At 40.5% G+C, this 24,001-nt stretch overlaps 1 protein-coding gene across 1 annotated transcript in view; it reads right to left on the bottom strand.

Moving 5' to 3' along the window:
* Positions 1 to 21,606, bottom strand: part of UBE2G1 (ubiquitin conjugating enzyme E2 G1) — a 105,100-nt gene extending 83,494 nt beyond the window's left edge. Inside the window, exon 1 of the mRNA XM_032616401.1 lies at positions 21,183 to 21,606. Within this exon, the coding sequence (XP_032472292.1) occupies positions 21,183 to 21,228 (46 nt within the window). The 5' untranslated portion in view covers positions 21,229 to 21,606. The remainder of the gene's footprint in view (positions 1 to 21,182) is intronic.
* Between the last annotated feature and the right edge of the window lie 2,395 nt (positions 21,607 to 24,001).

Raw genomic sequence — 24,001 nt, 5'->3', positions numbered from 1 at the left:
TATACAGCAAAAACTACAAACTTGCTAAAATTTTAGAAGACCTAAATAGGGACTTCCCTGGTGGTCCAGTGGCTAAGACTCCATGCTCCCAATGCAGGGGGCCACGTTCGATTCCCGGTCAGGGAACTAGATACCACATGTCACAACTAAGAGTTCACATGCCACAACTAAAAGATCCCGCATGTCACAAGTAAAGATCCCAAATTCTGCAACTAAGACCCAGCGCAGCCAAATAAATAAATACGTAAATATTTTTTAATAAATAAATAAAATTAAAAGACTTAGAGAAATATACCATATTAATGGAAGACTCAGTATTGTTAAGATGTCATTTCTCCTCAAATTAATCTACATATTCACTGTAATTCCACTCAAAATCACAGTAGGCTTTTTTGTAGAAACTGTGTCAAAATGACTTGAAAAGACCTCAAAAAGCCTACACAATTTTTAAAAGAAAAGCAAAGTTAGAAGACTTACACTGCATGATTTTAGGACTTACTATACAGCAATAATCAAACTGTGATATCAGCATAAGGTAGACATATAGATCAATGTAACAATACAGAGTCCTCAAAGACACCTACAATAGGTTGGTCAACAGATTTTCAACAGAAGTTCCAAGGTAATTCAGTAGAAAAAGTTTAGTGTCTTCAACAAATGATGCTGGAACAATATGCTACAACCCAGATCAACCTTTTTTTTAATTTATTTTTGGCTGTGTTGGGTCTTCATTGCTGCACGCAGGCTTTCTCTAGTTGCGGCGAGTGGGGGCTACTCTTTGTTGCGGTGTGAGGGCTTCTCATTGCGGTGGCTTCTCTTGTCATGGAGCATGGGCTCTAGGCACTCAGGCTTCAGTAGTTGTGGCTCATGGGCTTAGTTGCTCCACAGCATATGGGATCTTCCCGGACCAGAGCTCGAACCCATGTCCCCTGCGTTGGCAGGCGGATTCTTAACCACTGCACCACCAAGGAAGCCCAACCCAGATCACTCTTAAAAACATTATGTCAAGTGAAAAAAGCCATAACAAAAGAACACATATTGTATTATCTCATTTTCATGAAATGTCCAGAAAAGGCAAGTTCATAGGGACAGAAAGTAGATTAGTAGTTGCCTGGGTGTGGGGCTGGGAAAGGGGAGTGTCTCCTAATGGGTACAAGATTTCTTGCTGAGGTGATGGAAATGTTCTAAAATTATACTATGGGGGACTTCCCTGGTGGCACAGTGGATAAGACTCCGCACTCCCAATGCAGAGGTACGGGATTTGATCCCTGGTCAGGGATCTAGATCCCACATGCATGCACAATTAAGAGTTCACATGCCGGGCTTCCCTGGTGGCGCAGTGGCTGAGAGTCCGCCTGCCGATGCAGGGGACACGGGTTCGTGCCTTGGTCTGGGAGGATCCCACGTGCTGCGGAGTGGCTGGCCCATGAACCATGGCCGCTGAGCCTGTGCTCCACAGAGGGAGAGGCCACATTAGTGAGAGGCCCACATACCGCAAAAAAAAAAAAAAAAAAAAAAAAAAAGAATTCACATGCCACAACTAAAGAGCCGGCAAGCTGCAACTAAAAAGCCCACCTGCTGCCACTAAGACCCAGCACAACCAAATAAACAAATTTTTTAAATTATTAAAAAAAGAAAATTACACTACAATGATGGCTGCACAACTCTAAACATACTGACTGTACACCTAAAATGAGTAAGTAGGTTTTATGATATACAAATTAAGCCTCAATAAATCTGCCATAAAAAATATACTTTCACATGTGGGGGGGAGGAAAAGCAGAGACTAAGTCCTTGGAAATTAGAAATAAAATTGCTGGGACTTCCCTGGTGGCGCAGTGGTTAAGAATCCCCCTGTCAATGCAGGGGACACGGGTTCGAGCCCTGGTCTGGGAAGATCCCACATGCCACGAAGCAACTAAGCCTGTGAGCCACAACTACTGAGCCCGTGTGCCACAACTACTGAAGCCCGAATGCCTAAGGCCTGTGCTCCACAACAAGAGAAGCCACCGCAATGAGAAGCCCGTGCACCACAACAAAGAGTAGCCCCCACTCGCCACAACTAGAGAAAGCCTGTGCACAGCAACGAAGACCCAACACGGCCAAAAATAAATTAATTAATTTTAAAAATCATCATAGCGTTTCTTCAAAAAACAAATTTTAAAAATTGCCAAAATGAAAACTAAAATGGCCAGTCTAAACAAACAAAGAAAAAAAAAACAGGCATGGCCGAAGACCAAGTCACTAATATGGAAAAAAAATGTGTAGGGAATCTCCACAATATAGTAACAAAAGACAGAAAATGGACAACGGAAATAAGGAGAAAGAAAAGTGATCAAATACATGACTAGTAGAAGTTCCAAACACAATGTAGGGGAATGAAGATGACGACAAAATAATAAAAGAAGGAAATTTCTGAGCTAAAGACAAACCTAAGCCTTCAGCCTAAAAGAGCCCATTGAGAGTCTAAAACAACGAATAAAAAAAGTTTACACTTAAGAGACACATATGGGTAAAATTTTATAACTCTGAGTATGAAGAATATCCTTTAGAACTTCAAAAATGTATCTACACAGGAAGTAAAATTAGACTGACATGAGTAATTCTCCTTCACTGTCTTCTCCTAAGGAATTCTGGACACTACAGACAATGAAACAATGACATCAAAGTTTCATGCGGAAAAGATTTTCAACCCAGAATTCAATTCTCAGGAAAGCTAACAATCAAATGTGAGGACAAAATAAAGGCATTTTTCAATATGCAAGGACTCAAAATTTACCACCCACACACTCTTTATAAAATTTAAGAAATACTAGAAATAGGACAATATGGGTTATGAGAAAATAGCTGCATATGAGCCAGAATAACTAAGTGAAGGTGAAGGAAGTAAGACTTTGTTTGATACTTAAAGACTCTCCTTCAATAGACACAGTTTCAGTGATGAGAACTACAGGGCCTATTTAGGTACAAAATTGTTATTTGGTATTACAATGACTACATTAACATAATTATATAAATGCTGTTTTCTGGCTCTTTTTTGAGACAAGACAAAATATTATTTCAGTTATAAAAAAGAATATAAATGTTATAAACCCTGATAATATAAAAACAATTAACAAAAGCTGCATGGGGGGGGAAATCACTGAACAGTAAGTGATCTAATTTTTTTACCTTTCATGGCAAAAACTCCTATGTAAGGTTGATAAATCATTTTAATAATTAAGCCAACCATCAGAAGAGCTACAAATATATAACAAAAATCAGGAAAGGGAATTAGTGTTATAAAAGTCTTCATCTTTCACAGTGAGAAGTTAAAGTCATGAATTAAGAGCTATCATATAAACTATAGTGGTAACCATGAGCATGAACTATAAATTCCCTCTGGAGATGGAAAAGGAAGGGGGTGAGTGGATGGGAGACTTACTTTTCATTTTATTCTCTTTGGTAGAATTTATATATTTGCCATGAATATGCAATATTTTTATAATTTAAAGAAGTGTTTTAATAAAAATTGAATTTTGTTTTAGCCATACAATGGAATACTGTGTTTGAAAAGAACAAAATAAGTTTCTACATACCAATACATAAAGATGTCTACACTATATTAAGTGAAAAATCGAGATGCAGAACAATGCATTAGGATGGTACTATGTTTACAATAAAATGTGTGGTACAGCCACCGTGGAAGACAATTTGGCAGTTTCTTATCAAGTTAAACACAGTCTTACCATACAATCAGCAATCATACTCCTAGGTATTTATTCAAGGTAACTGAAAACTTTACTTTCACACAAAAACCTGTATACAAATGTTTACAGCAGCTTTACTCATAATCACTAAAAATAGGAAACAACCAAGATATCCTTTAACATAGGAACAGATAAGTAAACCGTGGTACAACGGAATGTATACACTAGAAAGTATATAGTGGAATACTGTTCAGTGATAAAAAGGAACAGGTTACTGATTCATGTAACAAATGTAGATGAATTTTAAATGCATATTTCTAAGTGAAAGACGCCAGACCCTACCTAAAAGCTACATATGACAAATTCAGGGAGAAGGCAAAACTGCAGAGACAGAAAATAGATCAGTGGTTGCAGGGACTGGTGGAGAAGGGAGTGGTCAACTGCAAGGGGGACACACGGGGGAATTAAATATCGACAAGGATGGAATGAAGACTATGACAAATGAATCTAACTGTATTACAAATGTATGACATAACCTCACTGAAGGGGTTGGGGGGGGTGGGAGGCTGACTTAAGTAAGGTTGGAAATCAATATTTGTAAACTGAAAAGGACAAAGAACTGTATATAAACACTGTATTCTAGTTATAAACTTGTTTCCCACAAGGGTATGAGTTAAAAATTCTAAAACTGCTTTTAAACAACTGGTAGGGGCCAGGTTTCTCACTGTCAGAGAGGGAAGTTACAAGAAAACAAGAAGGGAAGACTAGAATGAACATTCTGCTACTTGATTAGAGTCAGAAACATCAGTATGAACCTAGGGGTAGCTTAATACATATACAGATGGATATACAGAAACATTATAGATATGTATATACCTAAGTTAAAATACACATATTGCCTACTGCTGTCCTATAAGGTAATGACACTCCAGTAGCAACGAGCACTTTCAATGCTCAGATCTTGGTTTCTAGATACTATTCTGGGAGAAACAGCTGACTCCAGGGCTGAGACAGAGAAAATACAAGATAGGTCTGACACATCCTGTAGTCATCAGAAAATAAGGAAGTGCTTAAAAACTAAAAGGTTGACTGCATGTCAAAGCAACATCAGAGCCAAGTTGAAAGAACTCTCAATGACCAAAGCTGGAACAATTTAGGGACAAAATGAATGACATAAGGAACAAAATAAATATATGATGATTAATTTATGTCTACTTTGCTGGGCCACAGTACCCAGATATGTTGTCAAACATTACTCCAGATGTTTCTGTGAAGGGATATTTTTAAAATGAGATTACAATTTAAATCAGCAGACTTTTAGTAAAGCAGATCACCCTCCATAATGTGAGTGGGCCTCATTCAATCAGTTGAAGGCCTTAATTTTTAAAAAGACTGACCTCCCCCAAGAGGAAATTCTGCCAGCACACTGCCTTAGGAATTGTACTACAACACTGACTAGTCTCTAGGGTGCCAGGCTACCCTGCAAAACTTGGACTAGCCATGCCCTACAATCACATGACATATAGATATACCTGTATATCCATCCTATTGGTTCTGTTTCTCTGCAGAACCCTGCCAAATACAGATTTTAACCCCCAAAATATAAAATATGTAAGCCCATACTGAGTAAATTATTGAATTAACAAATAAATGGGAGAAGTGACAAGTCTTCCTTACAGATGAATTCCAAATGATGTAGGTAGTGTCCCCTTCAGTAGGTGGGGCCTAGTCCCTCCTTCCCACATGAGTATGGGCTGGACTTCGTTAAGTGAGTAGCTTACAAAGATAAGGGTAGAAGAGAAAAACAGTAACTTTACAGTGGAGAAACCTGATCACCACTGCCTTAACCAAGGGATCATGGTTCACATCACCAGTATTGTTGTGTGGTTATCGACTGGCATGGCATGTGATAAGAAGGGCATTTCACCTCTGTGGTATTCTTTCTGAAAACCCCAGTCTAATCAAGAGAAAAACATTAGACAACCCCAATTTGAGAGACATCCTACAAAATACCTGAGAGGTATTCCCCAAAATTGTAAGACACAAAAAACAAGGAAACTCTTGAGAAATTCTCCAAGAACAGACAAGACTTAGGACAACTAAATGCAATGTGATATCCCAGATGGGCACCTGGAACAGAAAAATGGACATTAGGTAAAAACTATGGAAATCTGGGATTTCCTTGGCGGTCCAGTGGTTAAGACTCCGAGCTTCCACTGCAAGGGGTGTAGGTTCGATCCCTGGTCGGGGAACTAAGATTCCACGTGCCATGCGGCACAGCCAATAAATAAATAAATAAATATGGAAATCTGAATAAAGTATGGACTTCAGTTAATAATAATCTATCGGGACTTCCCTGGTGGCACAGTGGTTAAGAATCCGCCTACCAATGCAGGGGACACGGGTTCAAGCACTGGTCCAGGAAGATCCCATATGCCGCAAAGCAACTAAGCCTGTGTGCCACAACTACTGAGCCCGAGTGCTGCAACTACTGAAGCCTGTGTGTTACAGCCTGTGCTCCACAACAAGAGAAGCCACCGCAATGAGAAGCCCGCGCAATGCAATGAAGAGTAGCTCCCACTTGCCGCAACTAGAGAAAGCCCACGCACAGCAACAAAGAAGGCCCAGTGCAGCCAAAAATAATAAGTTAAAAATATATATATACTGATTCATTAATTGTGACAAATGAGCCATACTAATGTAACATGTTAGTACAATAATGGGGAAACTGGGTGCGGGGAATATAGGAATTCTACTATCTTCAGAATTTTTCTGTAAATCTAAAACTTTTCTAAAATTAAAAGTTTATTTAAAGAAAAAAAGGCCTAGCACAGTGGCACTGCTTCCCCCAACAGCCATACCATATGCCTTAGAACCTGAAGAGGGCAGCAGGAAGCACAGCACCCTCACTGTGCCACTGCTGCACCTGCAAGAGTTAAATATAAACCAAACTGGTTAATTACAGTTTTGTTCTTTTCCCACCAGGCAAATGCTAAGGGCAGAAGTTGCAGCAAAGGTATAATCCTAAGGGAGAGATGTAAAAACAACCAGAAGAGACTTTGAAGATACAGTATTTCCCTGGGGAATTACCACACCACAGAGGTCCACAAGAGTTTGAATAAAGCACAGTCCAAACTCCTAGACTGCTAATGATGACAATATAAACCACCCTATGCACTACTAAATACAAAAAATAAATATTATCCTACGAGGTAAAAAAGTATTAAAAGGAGGTCTCAGAGTAACACCCTTCTCTACATAAGCCTTGAAATAGACATATTTTAGTTTTAGAATCCTACAGCGTAGAAGATGAGCAACAGACAAACTCAAAATATCAGATGAGGCCACAAGCAATAGTAGTTACCCTTCCAAAAGTCACAAAGTTTTCAGAATTTAACAGTGTACTATTGTATAAAAAGCAGTAGTTTTGGTAATAAGATGACCTGAGTTTAAAATCAAGTTTAAGGGCTTCCCTGGTGGCACAGTGGTTAAGAATCCGCCTGCCAACGCAAGGGATACGGGTTCGAGCCTTGGTCCGGGAAGATCCCACATGCCGCGGAGCAACTAAGCCTGTGCATCACAACTATTGAGCCTGTGCTCTAGAGCTCGCGAGCCACAACTACTGAGCCCACACGCCTACAGCCTGTGCTCCGCAACAAGAAGCCACCGCAGTGAGAAGCCCGCGCACCACAACAAAGCATAGCCCCGGCTCGCCGCAACTAGAGAAAGCCTGCACACAGCAACAAAGACCCAACGCAGCCAAAAAAATAATTTTTAAAAGCTTAAAAAAATATATTGTAATAAATTCAATAAAGACTTTTAAAGTGGTCCGCATCAGGAAAAAAAAAGGGTTCTTCCTTTCAGAATTTCAATTTACAAAAAAGGCAAAATGCAATGAAAAAATAATCAAATGTTAAGAAGCTACAAAGGGATGGCTGATGTTTGTATCATGTTTTATCTTTTCCAAATCTACAATAAACATGTTCATTTGTAATTAGGAAAGTTGTATTTTAAAACATACACATTCCACTTTCCTTTAGAATACCGATTTAGGGTTACCTGACATCTGTTTTAAGAACATTTAACTCACCCACAAAAACATAAGAAAATCAAAAAAAAACAACAAACATAAGAAAATCAAAGAACATATGACCCCCCAGACACCCCAGGACCCAAGTAGGAAAGGAATAATTGGATTAACACATTTTTACAGTCTCTATATAGACCTAATATAAATACTGTTAAAGAACAGGCTCAGCGAGTAATGAAATCTAGCTGTCTTGGTTCTGCTATTGTGAATAAGCCAAACTGAGTTTCCTCCTCTGAAAAATGTGGTTAACCACCTTGGTAGGAAACCTAAGATAGCTAAGGTTGAGGACCGGAAAGAAACTTTGAAGACATTAAAAAAAAAAAGAAAGAAAGAAAAAAAAGTAGAAAAAGGGACTTCCCTGGTGGCACAGTGGTTAAGAATCTGCCTGCCAATGCAGGGGACACGGGTTCGAGCCCTGGTCCGGAAAGATCCCACATGCCGTGGAGCAACTAAGCCCGTGCGCCACAACTACTGAACCTGCGCTCTAGAGCCCATCAGCCACACTACTGAGCCCATGTGCCACAACTACTGAAGCCCACGCGCCTAGAGCCCATGCTCCGGAACAAGAGAAGCCGCCGCAATGAGAAGCCCACGTACCACAACGAAGAGTAGCCCCCGCTCACTACAACTAGAAAAAAGCCCACGCGCAGCAATGAAGACCCGATGCAGCCAAACATAAATAAATTTATTTATTTTTTTTAAAAAAGTAAAAAAAGCTTTAAAAGGTGGGGGGAGAAAACCTTTAATTTTTGAGGTAATTTATAAAGAGTTAGAAAAACTAGTCATAGTAAAGTAGTCCATTAGAGAAACTGCTTTGAGAGAAAAATAAGGACCTTGCTGAGACACTGAGGGTGCCCAACAAGTATCATTTGGTCAGCTATACTGTAAATAAGTGAAGGGGGGAGGGGGTGTGGTATAAGGGCAAGAATGTCTACACTACTGTGGTGAAGTATATATATTCTAATTATCAACCAATATTTATTTATAAAAGTCTACGCTCCCCACTAGAAGGGGAAGCCAGGAATTGTATCATGAATCTTTGTATCCCCGGGGCCTGGCATATAGAAGGAATTAAATGTTTACTGAACGGAAGTATTCTAATTGTTTCACTTTCTACCTTAAAAGGTTTAGTTCACATGTGCTTAAATCCTGTGTGTGGGGGGGAGATCCAGAATGGTAATTTTAATCCATTCAATAAGTATTTACTGGTTGCTTGCTGTTTCTGTCACCCTTCTAGGCATCTGTGATATGTCAGTTAATAAAAAAAACCAAAAATCTCTGTCCTTATGGAGAGACCGTAGTCTAATATCATTCTCCACTCTGCCCAAAGCAATGCTGAAGTGTGGTCCCTTAACTGGTGCCAATCCACCAAACTGTTAATGGTCCCTGACCACCAGCCAAAGGAAGCATTTTGAAACTCAGATAGCAATTTGATAGTCATTTTATATGATGAACCTAATATTATATATATGGGCTCAAATCTGTCTTTATTTCATTTTTCTAATAATTCATTTTTTATTGCTTTTTAAAATATTATATAATGAATTGAACTTTTTTTTTTAATATTTATTTATTTATTTGGCTGCGTCGGGTCTTCATTGCCGCACATGGGATCTTTCAGTTGCGGCATTCAAACTCTTAGTTATGGCATGTGGGATCCAGTTCCCCGACCAGGGAATCGAACCTGGGCCCCCTACATTGGAAGCATGGAGTCTTAGCCATTGGACCACCAGGGAAGTCCCTGGAAAATTTTTTTAAATTGGTCTTTCACCACAGATAATGAGAAGCACGGGTCCCACATACTTCGGATCACATCACTTCCCCCCTCCTCAGTGACTCTATTCTTCAGTATCTTTATGGTATTCCACAAATAAAACCAACCTTTCCAAATATTATTTTCCCACTAGTTCAGTTTATCATATACTCCAACCACACTGAATTGTTTTCAGAACAAGCTTTCTGTCTTGCTTGTTCTTTTCCCTCAGCCTTAAATACTTTCCTATTTTATGTGATCAAATTTTACATATCCTTTAAAAGTCAAGCACAAATGCCACCAACTCCTCAAAAGCCCTCCAGGTAGAAGAAGCAAGCTTTCCCTGACTTTCTCTGATACAGTATTTTAAAGCAGCCCTCTGAGGATTTTCTACAGACTACAGAGTTCCTAGAATACAAGAATAACTTATTCATCTGGCATCCCTATAGACTATACAAAACAGGCATCAAATTTGCTGAATGATGTAAGAGACAGTATTATATGTGCATAAATGAGCTTCACTCAAGAGATCAGAAAAACCTCCAAAATTATACCCAAAATTGTATGCATTTTTCTCAGGAGAAGGTCTTTAATGCTTACTAAATTCTCAAAGGAGTCTAAGAAGCCCCCAAATGTTAAAGAAACTACTGATATGGAAAGGACTTGGGTTTCATCGGCAGACAGATATATTTCTGCCAGCCAGCTCCATCAGGGTTACCTTGGTGAAATACCAGATATAATATAAACCTTAATTTCCTTATCTCAAAAAGGTGATAATATTTACTCCAAACATTTGCTGTAAGAACTGAATGTGACCACATATGGAAAGTCTAGGATCATGAAGAGTAACCTGTTTCCTTCCTGCCCTCTTCCCTCTTTTATATGTTAGTGAAGTAAGCAGACTTAAGTTCTTTACAAAATTTTTTTAATTACAAATTACTGCCATCCCTTGAAAGTTGTGCCCAGACCACTTTCTTGGAAATCTTCAACAGGGTTATTTGTCTTTCATAAATATCTATTTGTTTTAAATCTGTCAACTTTAGACTTCTGTAATGCTAAGTAATTCTAATTACTGTTTTTTCTACACTGCTAAATGCAAAGGTTTTTTTTTAATATATAGCTTAATGCTCTTAAAAGAACTGACATCTTGATCCTGCTGTATCTAAAATATAGTCCTTTTCCTATAAAGCTTTCCCTGACTTCACTGTACTCTCCCATAATTAATCACTCCTTCCTCAGTGCTACCTTCTGCTCCTTCCACATGTATGTTTTATACTTATACTGCATTATACTTATACTGCAATATGTACTTATGTTGCATTATAACTTTGTTTACATGTCCATCAACGCCTACAAAATGTAGCACCTCAAGGCAGGAATACCATATCAATTATCTTTGCATTCCCCCAGCATTTCTCAACGCAACTCAAGAGCTCAATAAATGAGCTTTTTTTTTTTTTTTTTGCGGTACGCGGGCCTCTCACTGTTGTGGCCTCTCCCGTTGCGGAGCACAGGCTCCGGACGCGTAGGCTCAGCGGCCGTGGCTCACAGGCCCAGCCGCTCCGCGGCATGTGGGGTCTTCCCGGACTGGGGCACGAACCCGTGTCCCCTGCATCGGCAGGCGGACTCTCAACCACTGCGCCACCAGGGAAGCCCAATAAATGAGCTTTTATACTGATCCTCTCTTCCATTTTCCAAACGACAACACAAGAAGTTTAAAGGAGGATTATTTAAAATTAAGATGGAATTTCTACCTCAAACTACAGATTTCTCAATTCCAACTTCCTATTCCTTGAAAGTGTTGTTATGGCAATTATGTTTCTATGTTTGTAACTATGAATAGTAAGTTTAAAAAGGAGTTCTCTACATGAAAAAAGACTGATAAAAATGCTCTGGTTAGGGCTTCCCTGGTGGCGCAGTGGTTGAGAGTCTGCCTGCCCATGCAGGGGACACGGGTTCGTGCCCCGGTCCGGGAAGATCCCACATGCCGCGGAGCGGTTAGGCCCGTGAGCCATGGCCACTGAGCCTGCGCGTCCGGAGCCTGTGCTCTGCAACGGGAGAGGCCACAACAGTGAGAGGCCCGAGTACCGCAAAAAAAAAAAAAAAAAAAAAAAAAAAAAAAAAATGCTCTGGTTACAAGTGACTTTTTAAAATTTTTTATTTTAATACACAGATTTATAGGGCAATGGAAAAAACAGATCAGAAAGATCTCCTATACCCTTTACCCAGTTTCTCTCAATGCTAACATCCTGCATCACTATCGTATAATAGCGAACCCAAGAAATTGGCATTGGTACAATCCACACACTTTATTCCTATTGTATCACTCTTATTTGTGTGTGTGTATAGCTCTATGCAATTTTATCACATTTGCAGATTTATGTAACCACTATAAGACAGAAACAGTTCCATAACCACAAAGATCATTTACGTAGCCGCCTTATAGCAACACACTATTACCATCCTTAATCCCTAAAAACCACTAATCTATTCTCCATCTCTACAATTTTGTCATTTCAAGAATTTTATAAGGGTGTTAAGACCATTCAATGGGGAAAGGGAAGTCTCTTCAACAAATGGTGTTGGGAAAACTGGATATTCATACAGAAAAGAATGAAGTTGAACCCTCATCTTATATGACATACAAAAATTTACCCACAACGGATTAAAGACCTAACGTGAGACCTAAACTACAAAACTACTAGAGAAGGTTTGTGATATTGGACTTAGCACTGATTTCTTGGATGTGACACCAAAAGCACAGGAAACAAAAGCAAAAATAGACACCTGGAACTACATCAAACTTAAAAACTTTTATGCAAAGGACATAATCAGAGTTAAAAGGCAACCTATGGAAAGGGAGAAAATATTTGCAAATTATGTGTCAGATAAAAGGTTAATATTCATAGTAATAAAGAATATATACAACTTAACAACAAAAAATCAAATAACCTGATTTTAAAAACAGGTAAAGGACCTGAATCAACACTTTGCCAAAGGTGATCTACCAAGGCCAACGAAGATGGGAAAAGTTGCTTAATGTCAGTAATAATCAGAGAAATGCAAATCAAAACCATATCACCTCACATCAATCAGGATGGCTACAATTAAAAAACAAGTGTTGGAGAACAAGTGGAGAAACTGGAGCCCTGTACACTGTTGGTGGGATTGTAAAATGGTGCTACTGCTTTGGAAAACAGTATGGAGGTCGCTCAAAAGCATTAAAAATAAAACTTCTCAATACAGATGCACTACTCTGGTGGAGGATGTTGATATTGGGGGAAGCTAAGCTTGTGTGGGGGCAGGGGGTACTATGGGAAATCTCTGTATCTTACTCAATTTTGTTGTGAATTTAAAACTGTTGTAAAGAGAATTCCCAGGTGGTCCAATGGTTAGGACTTGGCGCTTTCACTACTGGGGCCCAGGTTCAATCCCTGGTCAGGGAACAAAGATCCCACAAGCCATGCCGCGTGGCCAAAAAATAAAATAAAATAATAAAATAAAACGGAAAAAAATAAAGAAAAATAAAACGGCTCTAAAAATAAGGGTTTTTTTTTAAAAAACAGAACTACCATATGACCCAGCAATCCCACTTCTGGGTATATATTCAAAAGAATTGAAAGCAGGATTTTGAAGAGATATCTGCACATCCATGTTCATAGCAGCAATAATCACAATAGCTAACAGGTGAAAGCAACCCAAATGCATCTACAGATGAATGGAATAACAAAATGTGGTATATACAGACAATGGAGTATTATTCAGCCTTAAAAGGAAGGAAATCCTGTCATATGCTACAACATACATTACACTAATGAGCCAGTCACAAAAAGACAAAATACTGTATGAATTTACTTAATTTACTTATATGAATCAAAAGCAGAGAAACAGTAAAACAGTTGTTAGCAGCAGCTAGGTCAAGGGGGAAAGGGAGAGTTGTTTAATGGGTATAGAGTTTCAGTTTTTCAAGATGAAAGAGCTGGAGATTTGTTTCACAACTGTGAATATACTTAACGCTACTGAACCATACACTTAAAAATGGTTAAGATGGTCAATTTTATGTTTTTTACCACACAGAAAAAACAATTTTATATAAATGGAATCATAGAATATGCAACATTTTGAGATTAACTTTTCATTCAGCATAATTCTTTTGATATCATCTAAGTTGTTTTGTGTATCAATGGTATATTTCTTTTTATTGCTGAGTAGTATATTCCATGGTATGGATGTACCACAGTTTACTCATCCATTGAAGGACATCTGGGTTGTTTCCAGTTTGCAGTTATTACTAATAAAGCTACTATGAACATTTGCATGTAAGTTTTTATGAGGATATAAGTTTTCATTTCTCTAAAATAAATGTCCAAATGTGTACTTGACGGGTTGTATGCTAAGTGTATATTTAAACAAGAAACTGCAAACTGCTTCCACACTGACTGTACCATCTTACATTCCTACCAGCAATGTATGAGAGATGAAGTTTTTCTGCCTCCCCTGACCAGCATCTGGTGTTAATTTCTTTTAATTTAACTATTCTATATAGGTATGTGGTGATATCTTACTGCGGTTTCAACTTTCATTTCGCTGGTGTTTAATGGTGTTGAACAACTTTTTATTTGCTTATTTGCCATCTGAAATGTCTTTTGCTCATTTTCTAAGCAGGCTGTTTTCTTTTACTGTTGAGTTTTGAAGAGTTCTTTGTATTTCCTAGATCAGTCTTTTGTCAGGCTGTTTGCAATTTTGTTCTTCCAGTTTGCAGCTTGTCTTTTCATTTGCCTTTCACAAAAGTTTTTTTTTTTTTGATGATGTCCAGTTTACCAATATTTCCTTTTATAGATCATTCTTTTGGCGCCATGTCTACTTTGCCTAGAATTACTTTGTCTTAAAATATAAACTGTAATTAAAATACACCTTATATAAGAAATTGATAATATAATTAAAGTGTAAGTACATTCAAAAGCAAATCAAAATTGTCTTCTAATATAAAGGGCATTTTTAGGTTTTGTTGTTTATACTTTTTTTTTTTTTTTTTTGTTTATACTTTTAACAGATCCCTAACCAATGGACAAGAAAGGCGAAGAAAAGCAGAGAAGGAAGAGTAGCAGTTTTTCTAAGTTATTAGACATTAATATAGAACATCAATAAAAGGTAAACATTTCCACTTACAAAAATTAACTTTTCAAAAATATTCTAGAACTTAACATCATAAAGAAAAGTACACATCTCTAGCAACTGCAATAAACTACAGAATTTTTTCCTAGCTGTTTCTTTGAGGGCCAGAATCTATCAATGGAGCAGCATTGATAAAAATTTCTGATTTAGGGAATTCCCTGGCTGTCCAGTGGTTAGCATCCACACTTTCACTGCAAGGGCACAGGTTCAATCCCTGGTCAGGGAAGTAAGATCCCGCAAGCCACGTGGCACAGCCAAAAAAAAAAATTCTGATTTACTTGAATTAGCCTAATATTATCTTGCACTAGGTAAAAAAATTTTTAATTCTCTATTTTAACATGTATATCTCTTATTTCCTAAAGACGCATTTTATTCTTATTCCCTCGTTTATCTGTTCATACCAATAATTCATGTTCATTACCAAAATTTGCAAAATATTTGCTTTTTTTTATTTGTACTTTTCTGTGGCTGAAATGCCTTCAACCAAATATAACTATACTATGTTTACCTGGCCAGACTGGTTCCATAAGCATATACTATGCTTTCCTCTCTGAAAAGTTATTTCCTATAAACCAGTCAAGGATGGCATTAAACAGACTTTTGCAGGTCATCTAGTGTTTTAAATTCTAACAAAAATATTTCTCAATAATTTAGAAATGCAAAAATCCTTCATCCTGGGCTTCCCTGGAGGCGCAGTGGTTGAGAGTCCGCCTGCCGATGCAGGGGACACTGGTTCGTGCCCCGGTCCGGGAAGATCCCACATGCCGCGGAGCGGCTGGGCCCGTGAGCCATGGCCGCTGAGCCTGCGCGTCCGGAGCCTGTGCTCTGCAACAGGAGAGGCCACAACAGTGAGAGGCCCGCATACCGCAAAAAAAAAAAAATCCTTCATCCTAAATTGAAGTGAGTCCATTAAAATAAAAGAATGCTTAGCATTTTACTTGCTTGAAGCAAGAGCACATCCACACTACAATTTACAATAAATTAGCATGACCTCCTCAAAGAAACTTGCACTAAGGTAAACAAGATCAAATAACCCAAGGATTGAAAGTCTTCTTGATATATACAAACACTCTTCACCTGAAAAGTCAAAAAGCAACAATAATATAGTAGTAGTGAATGGATTTTCAGATTTTCCTCACTCGATATCACTCTATCAATAATGAAGGCATCTAATGTACATTTATATGCACACATATCACCAAATATAATGTGTATTAACTCAAACTATATGATAAAACCATATACTTTGGCACTACTTTATAGTAAGTACAGATTATACTAATATACTAATATGTACAAATTAGAGTTTACTTCAGTATTTTAATATATTAAGCAGTACTTGAGAAAGTGAGGTCTTCCATTACAAAAGACAAGTACGTTTCATTCTGACTTTATAAGTAATGGTAGTTTACTTTTGTATAAACAACTAAATTTCATTATATATCAAAAATATTCAGAGTAACACAAATTATAACTTAAAACATTTACTCCCTAATGTTAAGAAAATTCACTTACTCACTAAAAAACTAGACTTTTTTCCCAGCTTTACTGAGATAAAATTGACATATAACACTGCGTGTGTTTAAGGTATACACGATTCAATATATGTACATATTTTGAAATAAGATTCTGAAACATAACATCAGATGCATAATTCCTTGATGCTCCCTCCACTACAGGGATTACAAATCATCCAACACCCCTCCCTCAACCACAATGTCTGTTTCATTTATACTTTTTTTCTGACAGCATATAGTAGCTGCATTATTTCTATAACAGTGTAATGATTTCTGGATATAAAAATTCCCAAACTCTATTAAACAATTAGTAGCTTGATGAAATATAAACTTACTTTTATAATTTTCTTCCATTTCTAAATATGTGGGTAAACAACTATTAGTATACAAATATTAATATTCTGCTCATCACCTAGAATCTTCTACCACTAGGGTATCCCTGTCAATAATCAATTATTCTATTTCTGCTACTTTAAGATTATTAATGAAATTTTATGTCAGAATGCCAATACATTCTAGAAAGGCCAATGAGAAATATTAAAAATTGGGCTTTCTTTGGCCCCATCTGGACATGTAGACTAATACTCTGAAGGTGAGGCCAGGAATCTGTATTTTTAACATACTCCCAAGTGATTTTACTGCACATAAATCCGAGAAACACACATAACTAACTCATCACAACCTACTTACGTGTGTAGACAAGGAGACAAAGATTTGGGAATGTTGCAGATTACTTTAAAATATGCAATCAAAATTTCTACAGTAAAAGGAGTTCAATTATTTTATTGTTACTGCTTAAGAGATTCTTCTTGCTAGTTCGGGGATGACAGGTACCTATGAGAAAGCAACTGTGCTGTCAATGTTAAAAAAAACTCAAGTGATCTTAAAAAAAAAAATCCTCTTATTCTTTATAAATGTTTATCATAAAGTAAAAGTTAGTATGGTTAGAGTAGGGAATAAGTCCAATTAGTCCAACTTATTTTCTCACAGTTAACTGCTAACACAGAAAAGCTTAGCGCTACTTTCAATCTACGACATTCTGCAGAACGTTGGTCGTAAAGTGACAATGGCTAAAACATCTTTCTATTATTACCTTAAGAATATCACTTAGATTTTAATGTGCATTATTTCGTACATAAAATTTTATTAAGATGAGAACATTTCCCCAATCATTTTGGTAGTTACTGGATAAATTAAGCTCAAATATTTAAATTTATAAAACCATATTTCACAATTGTGTTAAACTGTTGCTCCCTGGAAGACAATATAGCCAATTAAAAACAACGAAGTCTCTAATAAGAAGGTCCTGAATATGAATCTAGCAGCACCACTTACTACCTGTGTGACCTTGGGCAAGTTATTGATACTCTCTTAGCCTCAATTTCCTTATTAGGAGGATTAAATGAGATAATATATGTAAAGCTCTCAGCGAAATGCTTGGTAGATGCTATGCTAGTCCTCAGTAAACGTTAGCCCGTATAAACATATATATAAACATACATAGCTATATAAACATATACAGTGTAAGAAGCCACACAAGAAATTATTGATGATGGCTGCTTCCAAGAAAAGCAGCCTGGGTTGGGATGGAAAGACTAAACCTTTTTTATACTCTTTGTATTTTTAACCACTGCTTACAACACCTTTTCAAAAAAAAAAAAATTAAATTATCTCCTGTACTGTGGGATTTCTTAGTGTTTAGCATTATGCACTGCAAAAACTGAACTGTGACTGCTGAATTCGCAAAGAAGTAAGTCATAGTCTAATAATACCCACAAAGAAATACACAACCTATCTGGTTTCATGAATCTGTTAGGTGTTCTTACTTGCTTCACAATGGCCATTATGGTCTTAACTAAAACACCTTAAACCAGAGTTTTCAACCTCAGATGACTATGTCCCTCAGGGGACATCTGGCAACAGAGACATTTTTGGTTGTCACAACTGAGGAGGTGTACTACTGGCATCTGGTGGGTAGGGGCCAAGAATGCTGCTAAACATTCTATTTTGCATAGTATAGGCCTTTACAACAATAATCAGCCCAAAATATCAGTGGTGCTGAGGCTGAGAAACTCTGCAACCCAAGGAACCATTCTGCTTCACTCAGAAAGTCACCATGTTCTTCATTACAGTTACCAACAAAACACAACACACACACAATAAATTCTCCCCTCAAATAATGAAGTAAAATCTTTCAGGACTGGCAGACTAGGGTCTCAATAAATGTAACTATTGTTAGCCACTGTTGTTGTTAAGTTTCTGAAATTCTAGCAGCTAGAATGGCTTAGGTTTGTGTGTCTACTCAGTTCAATACATTTCAAGATTTTCAAAGCATTTATTATTAAGCCTTCCAAAAGTTCACTCTAAATTATTTCAAGAGACTACAGTTTACCATTCTTTCCTGTTTTCAAATGATATCTGAAAAACCAAAAAGCTCAAACAATGTACTACTAACGACTAAAATACAACAGGGCCTTTATTTCAGTATGTAGTTTTATCACGTCTTCCCAATAAACTTGATATTTTCACATTTTCCTTAATACACTGGCCTTGGTCTGTTTTATACATTTTGAGCATGTTAACCTTCAAAAATTTAAGAAAATATTAACAACAGTCCATTGTGTCTGATCAAAAAGACAAGAAAATTAATCAGCAGCTAAGTAACTTTATAATGAGGCATGAAAAATTACAAACTAAATCATTCTGTCCTCCAAACTTAAAGCATATCTTGGTGTGCCTTATCAAAAAGTCAACCATTGGGCTTCCCTGGTGGCGCAGTGGTTGAGAGTCTGCCTGCCAATGCAGGGGACACGGGTTCAAGCCCTGGTCTGGGAAGATCCCACGTGCCACGGAGCAGCTGGGCCCGTGAGCTACAAATACTGAGCTCTGCGCGTCTGGAGCCTGTGCTCCGCAGCAAGAGAGGCCGCGACAGTGAGAGGCCCGCGCACCGCGATGAAGAGTGGCCCCCGCTTGCCACAACTAGAGAAAGCCCTCGCACAGAAACGAAGACCCAACACACCCAAAAAAAAAAAAATTATTAAATAAATTTTTAATAAAAAAAAAAAAAAAAAAAAAAAAAGTCAACCATTAAGAAAGAGCTTTGGGAAATGTCTTATCAATATGTGGGATTAGTCTTGTAAAAGAGCGCAAAACTGAACCAAGTGGCTATCAAAATTTACAGCCTGTTCACAAATAGGTTGGAAAGAATTTTGAAACACTGCTACTGATAACACTGTTATTAGTCATACTTTACTATCTTAGTAACTGCTTAACTTCTTTTACACCTTTAAAATATGTATCTTTCCCATTATGAAAGAGTTGAGTACTGTCTTAATACTGATTTAGTATTTTAATACTGTTTAACAGTCCACCACATAATTGAAACTTATTCTGATTTAAAGTATTCTTAGGGAGAAAAAAGAACATCTTAATTCCTTCCTCCAAAACCAAACAAACCAGAAAAATACACAGAAGAGTAACGTGTGTTTGCAAATATAAGATGCAATAAAGTTATTCTTTCACTGCTTGCCCAATACATTTGCGATGGACACAGGTATCACTAGAAATTCTCCATTCACTCCGTCACTCTCCCTGAGCATTTAGAACTTTAGTACTTGTCCAAACCTGCTTGCTCATGCTCTAATAATAAACCTAATTATACAACCTGTAACAGCCCCTGACAACCTTTTCCTTAAGAAGCCATAAAGGTGATTTAACTAACACCTCAACCTAAGTCTTAGTAAACCTATTTCAAAAATAGATGTCTTCATTTCAGCCTCTGGGTTCTGCCGAGGGCTCAGGGCCGCGGGCTGTGGAGTGGGGAGGTGAAGATCCGTCAGAACTGAGGAGGACACAGGCTGGGCGTTGGGCAGCAGTGCTTAACTGCTGGTTCATTTCTCTTTAAATCTGGCAGCACGTGGGGCGGCATTGTGAAGCCACCGACCCGCCTCCCCCCTTCCACTCCGCACACGTACGTCCCCGTCCCCACTGCGCATGCTCCACTCACACAGTCCTAGCAGAGTCGGAGCCAACCCCCTAAAAAGTCAACCTGGAAGCCGCAAACGGCCGGAGGCCGGGACAATGGGGGAGGGGGGACGCAGGCACCTCTGGGGAGGCAGACTGGCCACCGCCCCAAGCCAGAGCCCGCGGGCCTCAGCCCCGGGGACCCGCAGGCCTGCACAGGAGCCGGAGTCGCTCGGAGCACAAAGCCCCGAGCCGACCAGCGAGCGGCTCTCGGCTCGGCCCGCTCCTACCCTCCCCCAGCCGGGCGGCGCAGCCGGAGCCCGTGCCAGGCGGAGGCAGGCGAGGCGGCGTCCCGCGCCCCGCAGGGTTCTCAGACCCCGCGCGCCCGCGACGAGGCCGCGGAGGCCGGGGCTTTTGTTGTCCGCCACAACTCCGCGGACCCGACGCTGCCTGAGCAGAAGTTTGGCGCGCCTCACCCGGAGGCCAGTTCCTTTCGCCCACCCTGCCCCCGGCTGTCCGCCCGCGGCTCCGACAGCCGAGCCCCGGACGCGCAGCCGGCCCGGCCCAGAGGCTCTTCCTGCCTCGGGGGTCCGGCGGCCTCTGCCGCACCTGAGCCCGGACCCGCCCCTCCAGGGAGGGTCCGCCGGGGCTGTGGACCTACAGCCCCTCCCCCGCAACGTCCCACCGAACAGTGGGGGAGGGGGCAACCTCCCCTCCTTCCCCCGGGGCGGCAGGCCCGGTCCTGGGGCCGGGGCTGGGGCGCGTCCCCGCCCCTAATGCCCTAAGAAAGCAGGGAAAGAAGTGATGGGCCCGGCTGGGACTGGCGCCCTGGTTCCCCAACCTCGCAGGCCCGCTCCCGGCCTCGCCGGGGGCTGCCGCTTCCCCTTGCCGCTCCGGCCGCCCGCCCGGGAGCGCCCAGGAGGAGGAGAGGAGGAGCAGGCAGCTGCTCGCCGTGATCGCGGCCCGGGCCGGCGCCCCTCCACCCGCCCGCTCACCTGCCAGCTGTCTTCGCAGTAGCAGTGCCGACTGCAGCTCCGTCATCCTCCCCGCCAAGGGCCCGGGCTGGCGCCGGGGCTTCTGAAGAACTGGGGACAGGCTCTGGGGCTGCTCGAGCTGGGTGTGCTGAGGAACCCGGGCCCCCACGACGGGAGCGCCGAAGCCGACGGACGCTGGGCTGGGGCGGCGGTAGCGGCGTCTCGCTGCCGGTGCGAGTCAGCTCGCTTCAGCTTTCCTCACAGCGCCTCACGCCCGGAAGGGGAGGGTACCCGTGCCGCCGCGGCGCGCACTGGGACTTCGCTCGCCCGCTTCCCTCCTTCAACCCGCCAGTCGGCCCCACCGGTGCCTTCCCCCGCCACTGCCTCACTGCGCGCAGGGTCGCTCCACGCAGGCGCGCTGGGGCTGCCTACTTCGGAAGCTGCCCTCCCGCTAGGCCGACCCCTCTGGCTCCCTGCCCCGCCTCCGGAGGCGGAACCCCGCCCCCTCCGCGCAGTGGCCCCTGACGCCGCCATCTTGGGAAGGTCGCCGCCTGGCCTGGTGCCGGGGCCTCGGCGGGAGACGCCCCACAGACGCCATGACAAAGAGGTCGCGGAGGGTCAAGACAGCACCTCCGGGTCGAAGCAGGTGGTCTGAGAGTGAAGGGGCCAAAAGAAGTGGTAGATGCCTAGTTGTTGGCGAGCGCCCAACAGCTATCTAACACTCCACATATGGTGTGCGAATTAGTCATTGTTAAAGGCGAACTTAGTATACACGGTGTGCCCCATTTTAAGCACACCTCCAAAATAGACTTCAGATATGCTGGTAATTCACTTTACAGAAAGTTGCGCGAAAAGATTCTTGAAATAAGTAAAATGTTCTGCATCTCATAGCACAAAATGTTTAAACACCGTTAATAATCTCTATGTGTAAAGTGAGTTGAGATTAGCAAAATCTGATATACACGGTACAAAATATGCAGAAAGCCATCTACTATGTAAAGTCTAAGTGCGGGATCTAGGGTTTGGAAAAAGCAACCTTACCCCGCTCTATCTCTTCTCATCCTCATTCCCACAGCTTTCTGCCTTGCATAACAGAGTCTTAATAAAGAGATGGAACAGAAGGAAAAATGATACCTAATGGCACTCAAATGTATCTGTTCCTTCAAAAATATTTACTGAACCTGGGCTTCCCTGGTGGCGCAGCGGTGGGGAGTCCGCCTGCCGATGCAGCGGACACAGGTTCTTGCCCCGTTCCGGGAAGATCCCACATGCCGCGGAGCGGCTGGGCCCGTGAGCCATGGCCGCTGAGCCTGCGTGCCCGGAGCCTGTGCTCTGCAACGGGAGAAGCCACAACAGTGAGAGGCCCAAGTACCAAAAAAAAAAAAAAAAAAAAATATATATATATATATATATATATTTACTGAACCTGCATTAACTTTGTACCTGAACTGTAGAAGACACAGAGAACACAGCTCTGTTCCTATCCTCAAAGGTCTTACAGTCTCCGTGAGCTCCAGGTAGGGTAGCCAGAGGAGGACCAGGTTCTAATACAGTTTCTTGATTCCAAAAATTACTGAAAAAGTTGTCCTCACTCTCCCTTTAAAACAAGACTTAAAAGGAACAAATAAACATTAAGAGTGAATCAGCAGCGCTTCCCTGGTAGCGCAGTGGTTAAGAATCCACCTGCCAATGCAGGGGACACAGTTCTGAGCCTTGGTCCAGGAAGATCCCACATACCGCAGAGCAACTAAGCCCGTGCGACACAACGACTGAGCCTGTGCTCTAGAGCCCGGGAGCCACAGCTACTGAGCCCACGTGCCACAACTACTGAAGCCCATGCGCCTAGAGCTGGTGCTCTGCAAGAAGAGAAGCCACCACGATGAGAAGCCCATGCACCACAACAGAGTAGCCCCCCTCGCCGCAACTAGAGAAAGCCAACGTGCAGAAAAAAAAAAAAAAGAGTGAATCTGCATAAAAACATAAATCTACCATTAAAAAAAAAGGTGAATCTGGACTCCTTTGGGAAACAACTCCCTGGAGCTAACCCAGGTTTTGTGAAGCCTAAAATTTACTCCGTTTGAAGGACTCTCTTTAGGGAAAAAAATTTTTTAATTGCGTTTGAATATGATTGTCTATTTAGAATGAGAAAATAAACCACAAATAACTGTATGCTTGGAAAATTGTTCCCTTTCTCTGAGAGCTCTTGAGGCAGGTTATCAGAAATTCTGCTTGATTGCAACATGGTTTCCTCTCTCACCTAAAACAAATTCCAGCCTTCAGGGGAGCTCTAAAGCTTCCTTAGCTTTACCAGAAAAAAATCCGTTTCTGACACCATCCCTCCTTTCCGGACCAAAACTCTTTCTATTTAAGTAAATTTTTAGTTTTATCAAAGTAGTAAATACACATAGTTCATAACCAGTGTATTAAGGATTATAGAGAAAAACAAACGTATTTCTCACATGTGCCCTTCACCATTCCTAAATCCTGCTTACCAAACGCAATCCCTTTTAACTCTTTTAGCAGTTTCTCCTCGTAGTTACCTCCATTTATTCTAAATGATATAATGCTTTTTCTTGCCTTATCCATTTTAGACCTTATAGATTTATTCTTATTGTAACTGATAAGGATTTAACTGTCATGCTGCTTTCCATCTTTTATTCTCCTAAATTATTAAATTATCATATTTAGTTATAGCAATAAATGGTTTTTACACAATTGTGTCTTTGTAAATGTTGAATAGGAGAGTCAAATACTATAATGGATTGTATTCATTCCTTACACAGATTTTTTTTTTGGAGGCCTAGTGTTTCTAATTATACTTTTTTTTCTTGCAGTATCTT

This window comes from Phocoena sinus, chromosome 20 (genome assembly GCF_008692025.1).
Source record: "Phocoena sinus isolate mPhoSin1 chromosome 20, mPhoSin1.pri, whole genome shotgun sequence".
NCBI lineage: Eukaryota > Metazoa > Chordata > Mammalia > Artiodactyla > Phocoenidae > Phocoena > Phocoena sinus.
Note: the sequence above shows the minus strand (reverse complement) of the source record. Positions and strands in the feature narration are given on the sequence as shown.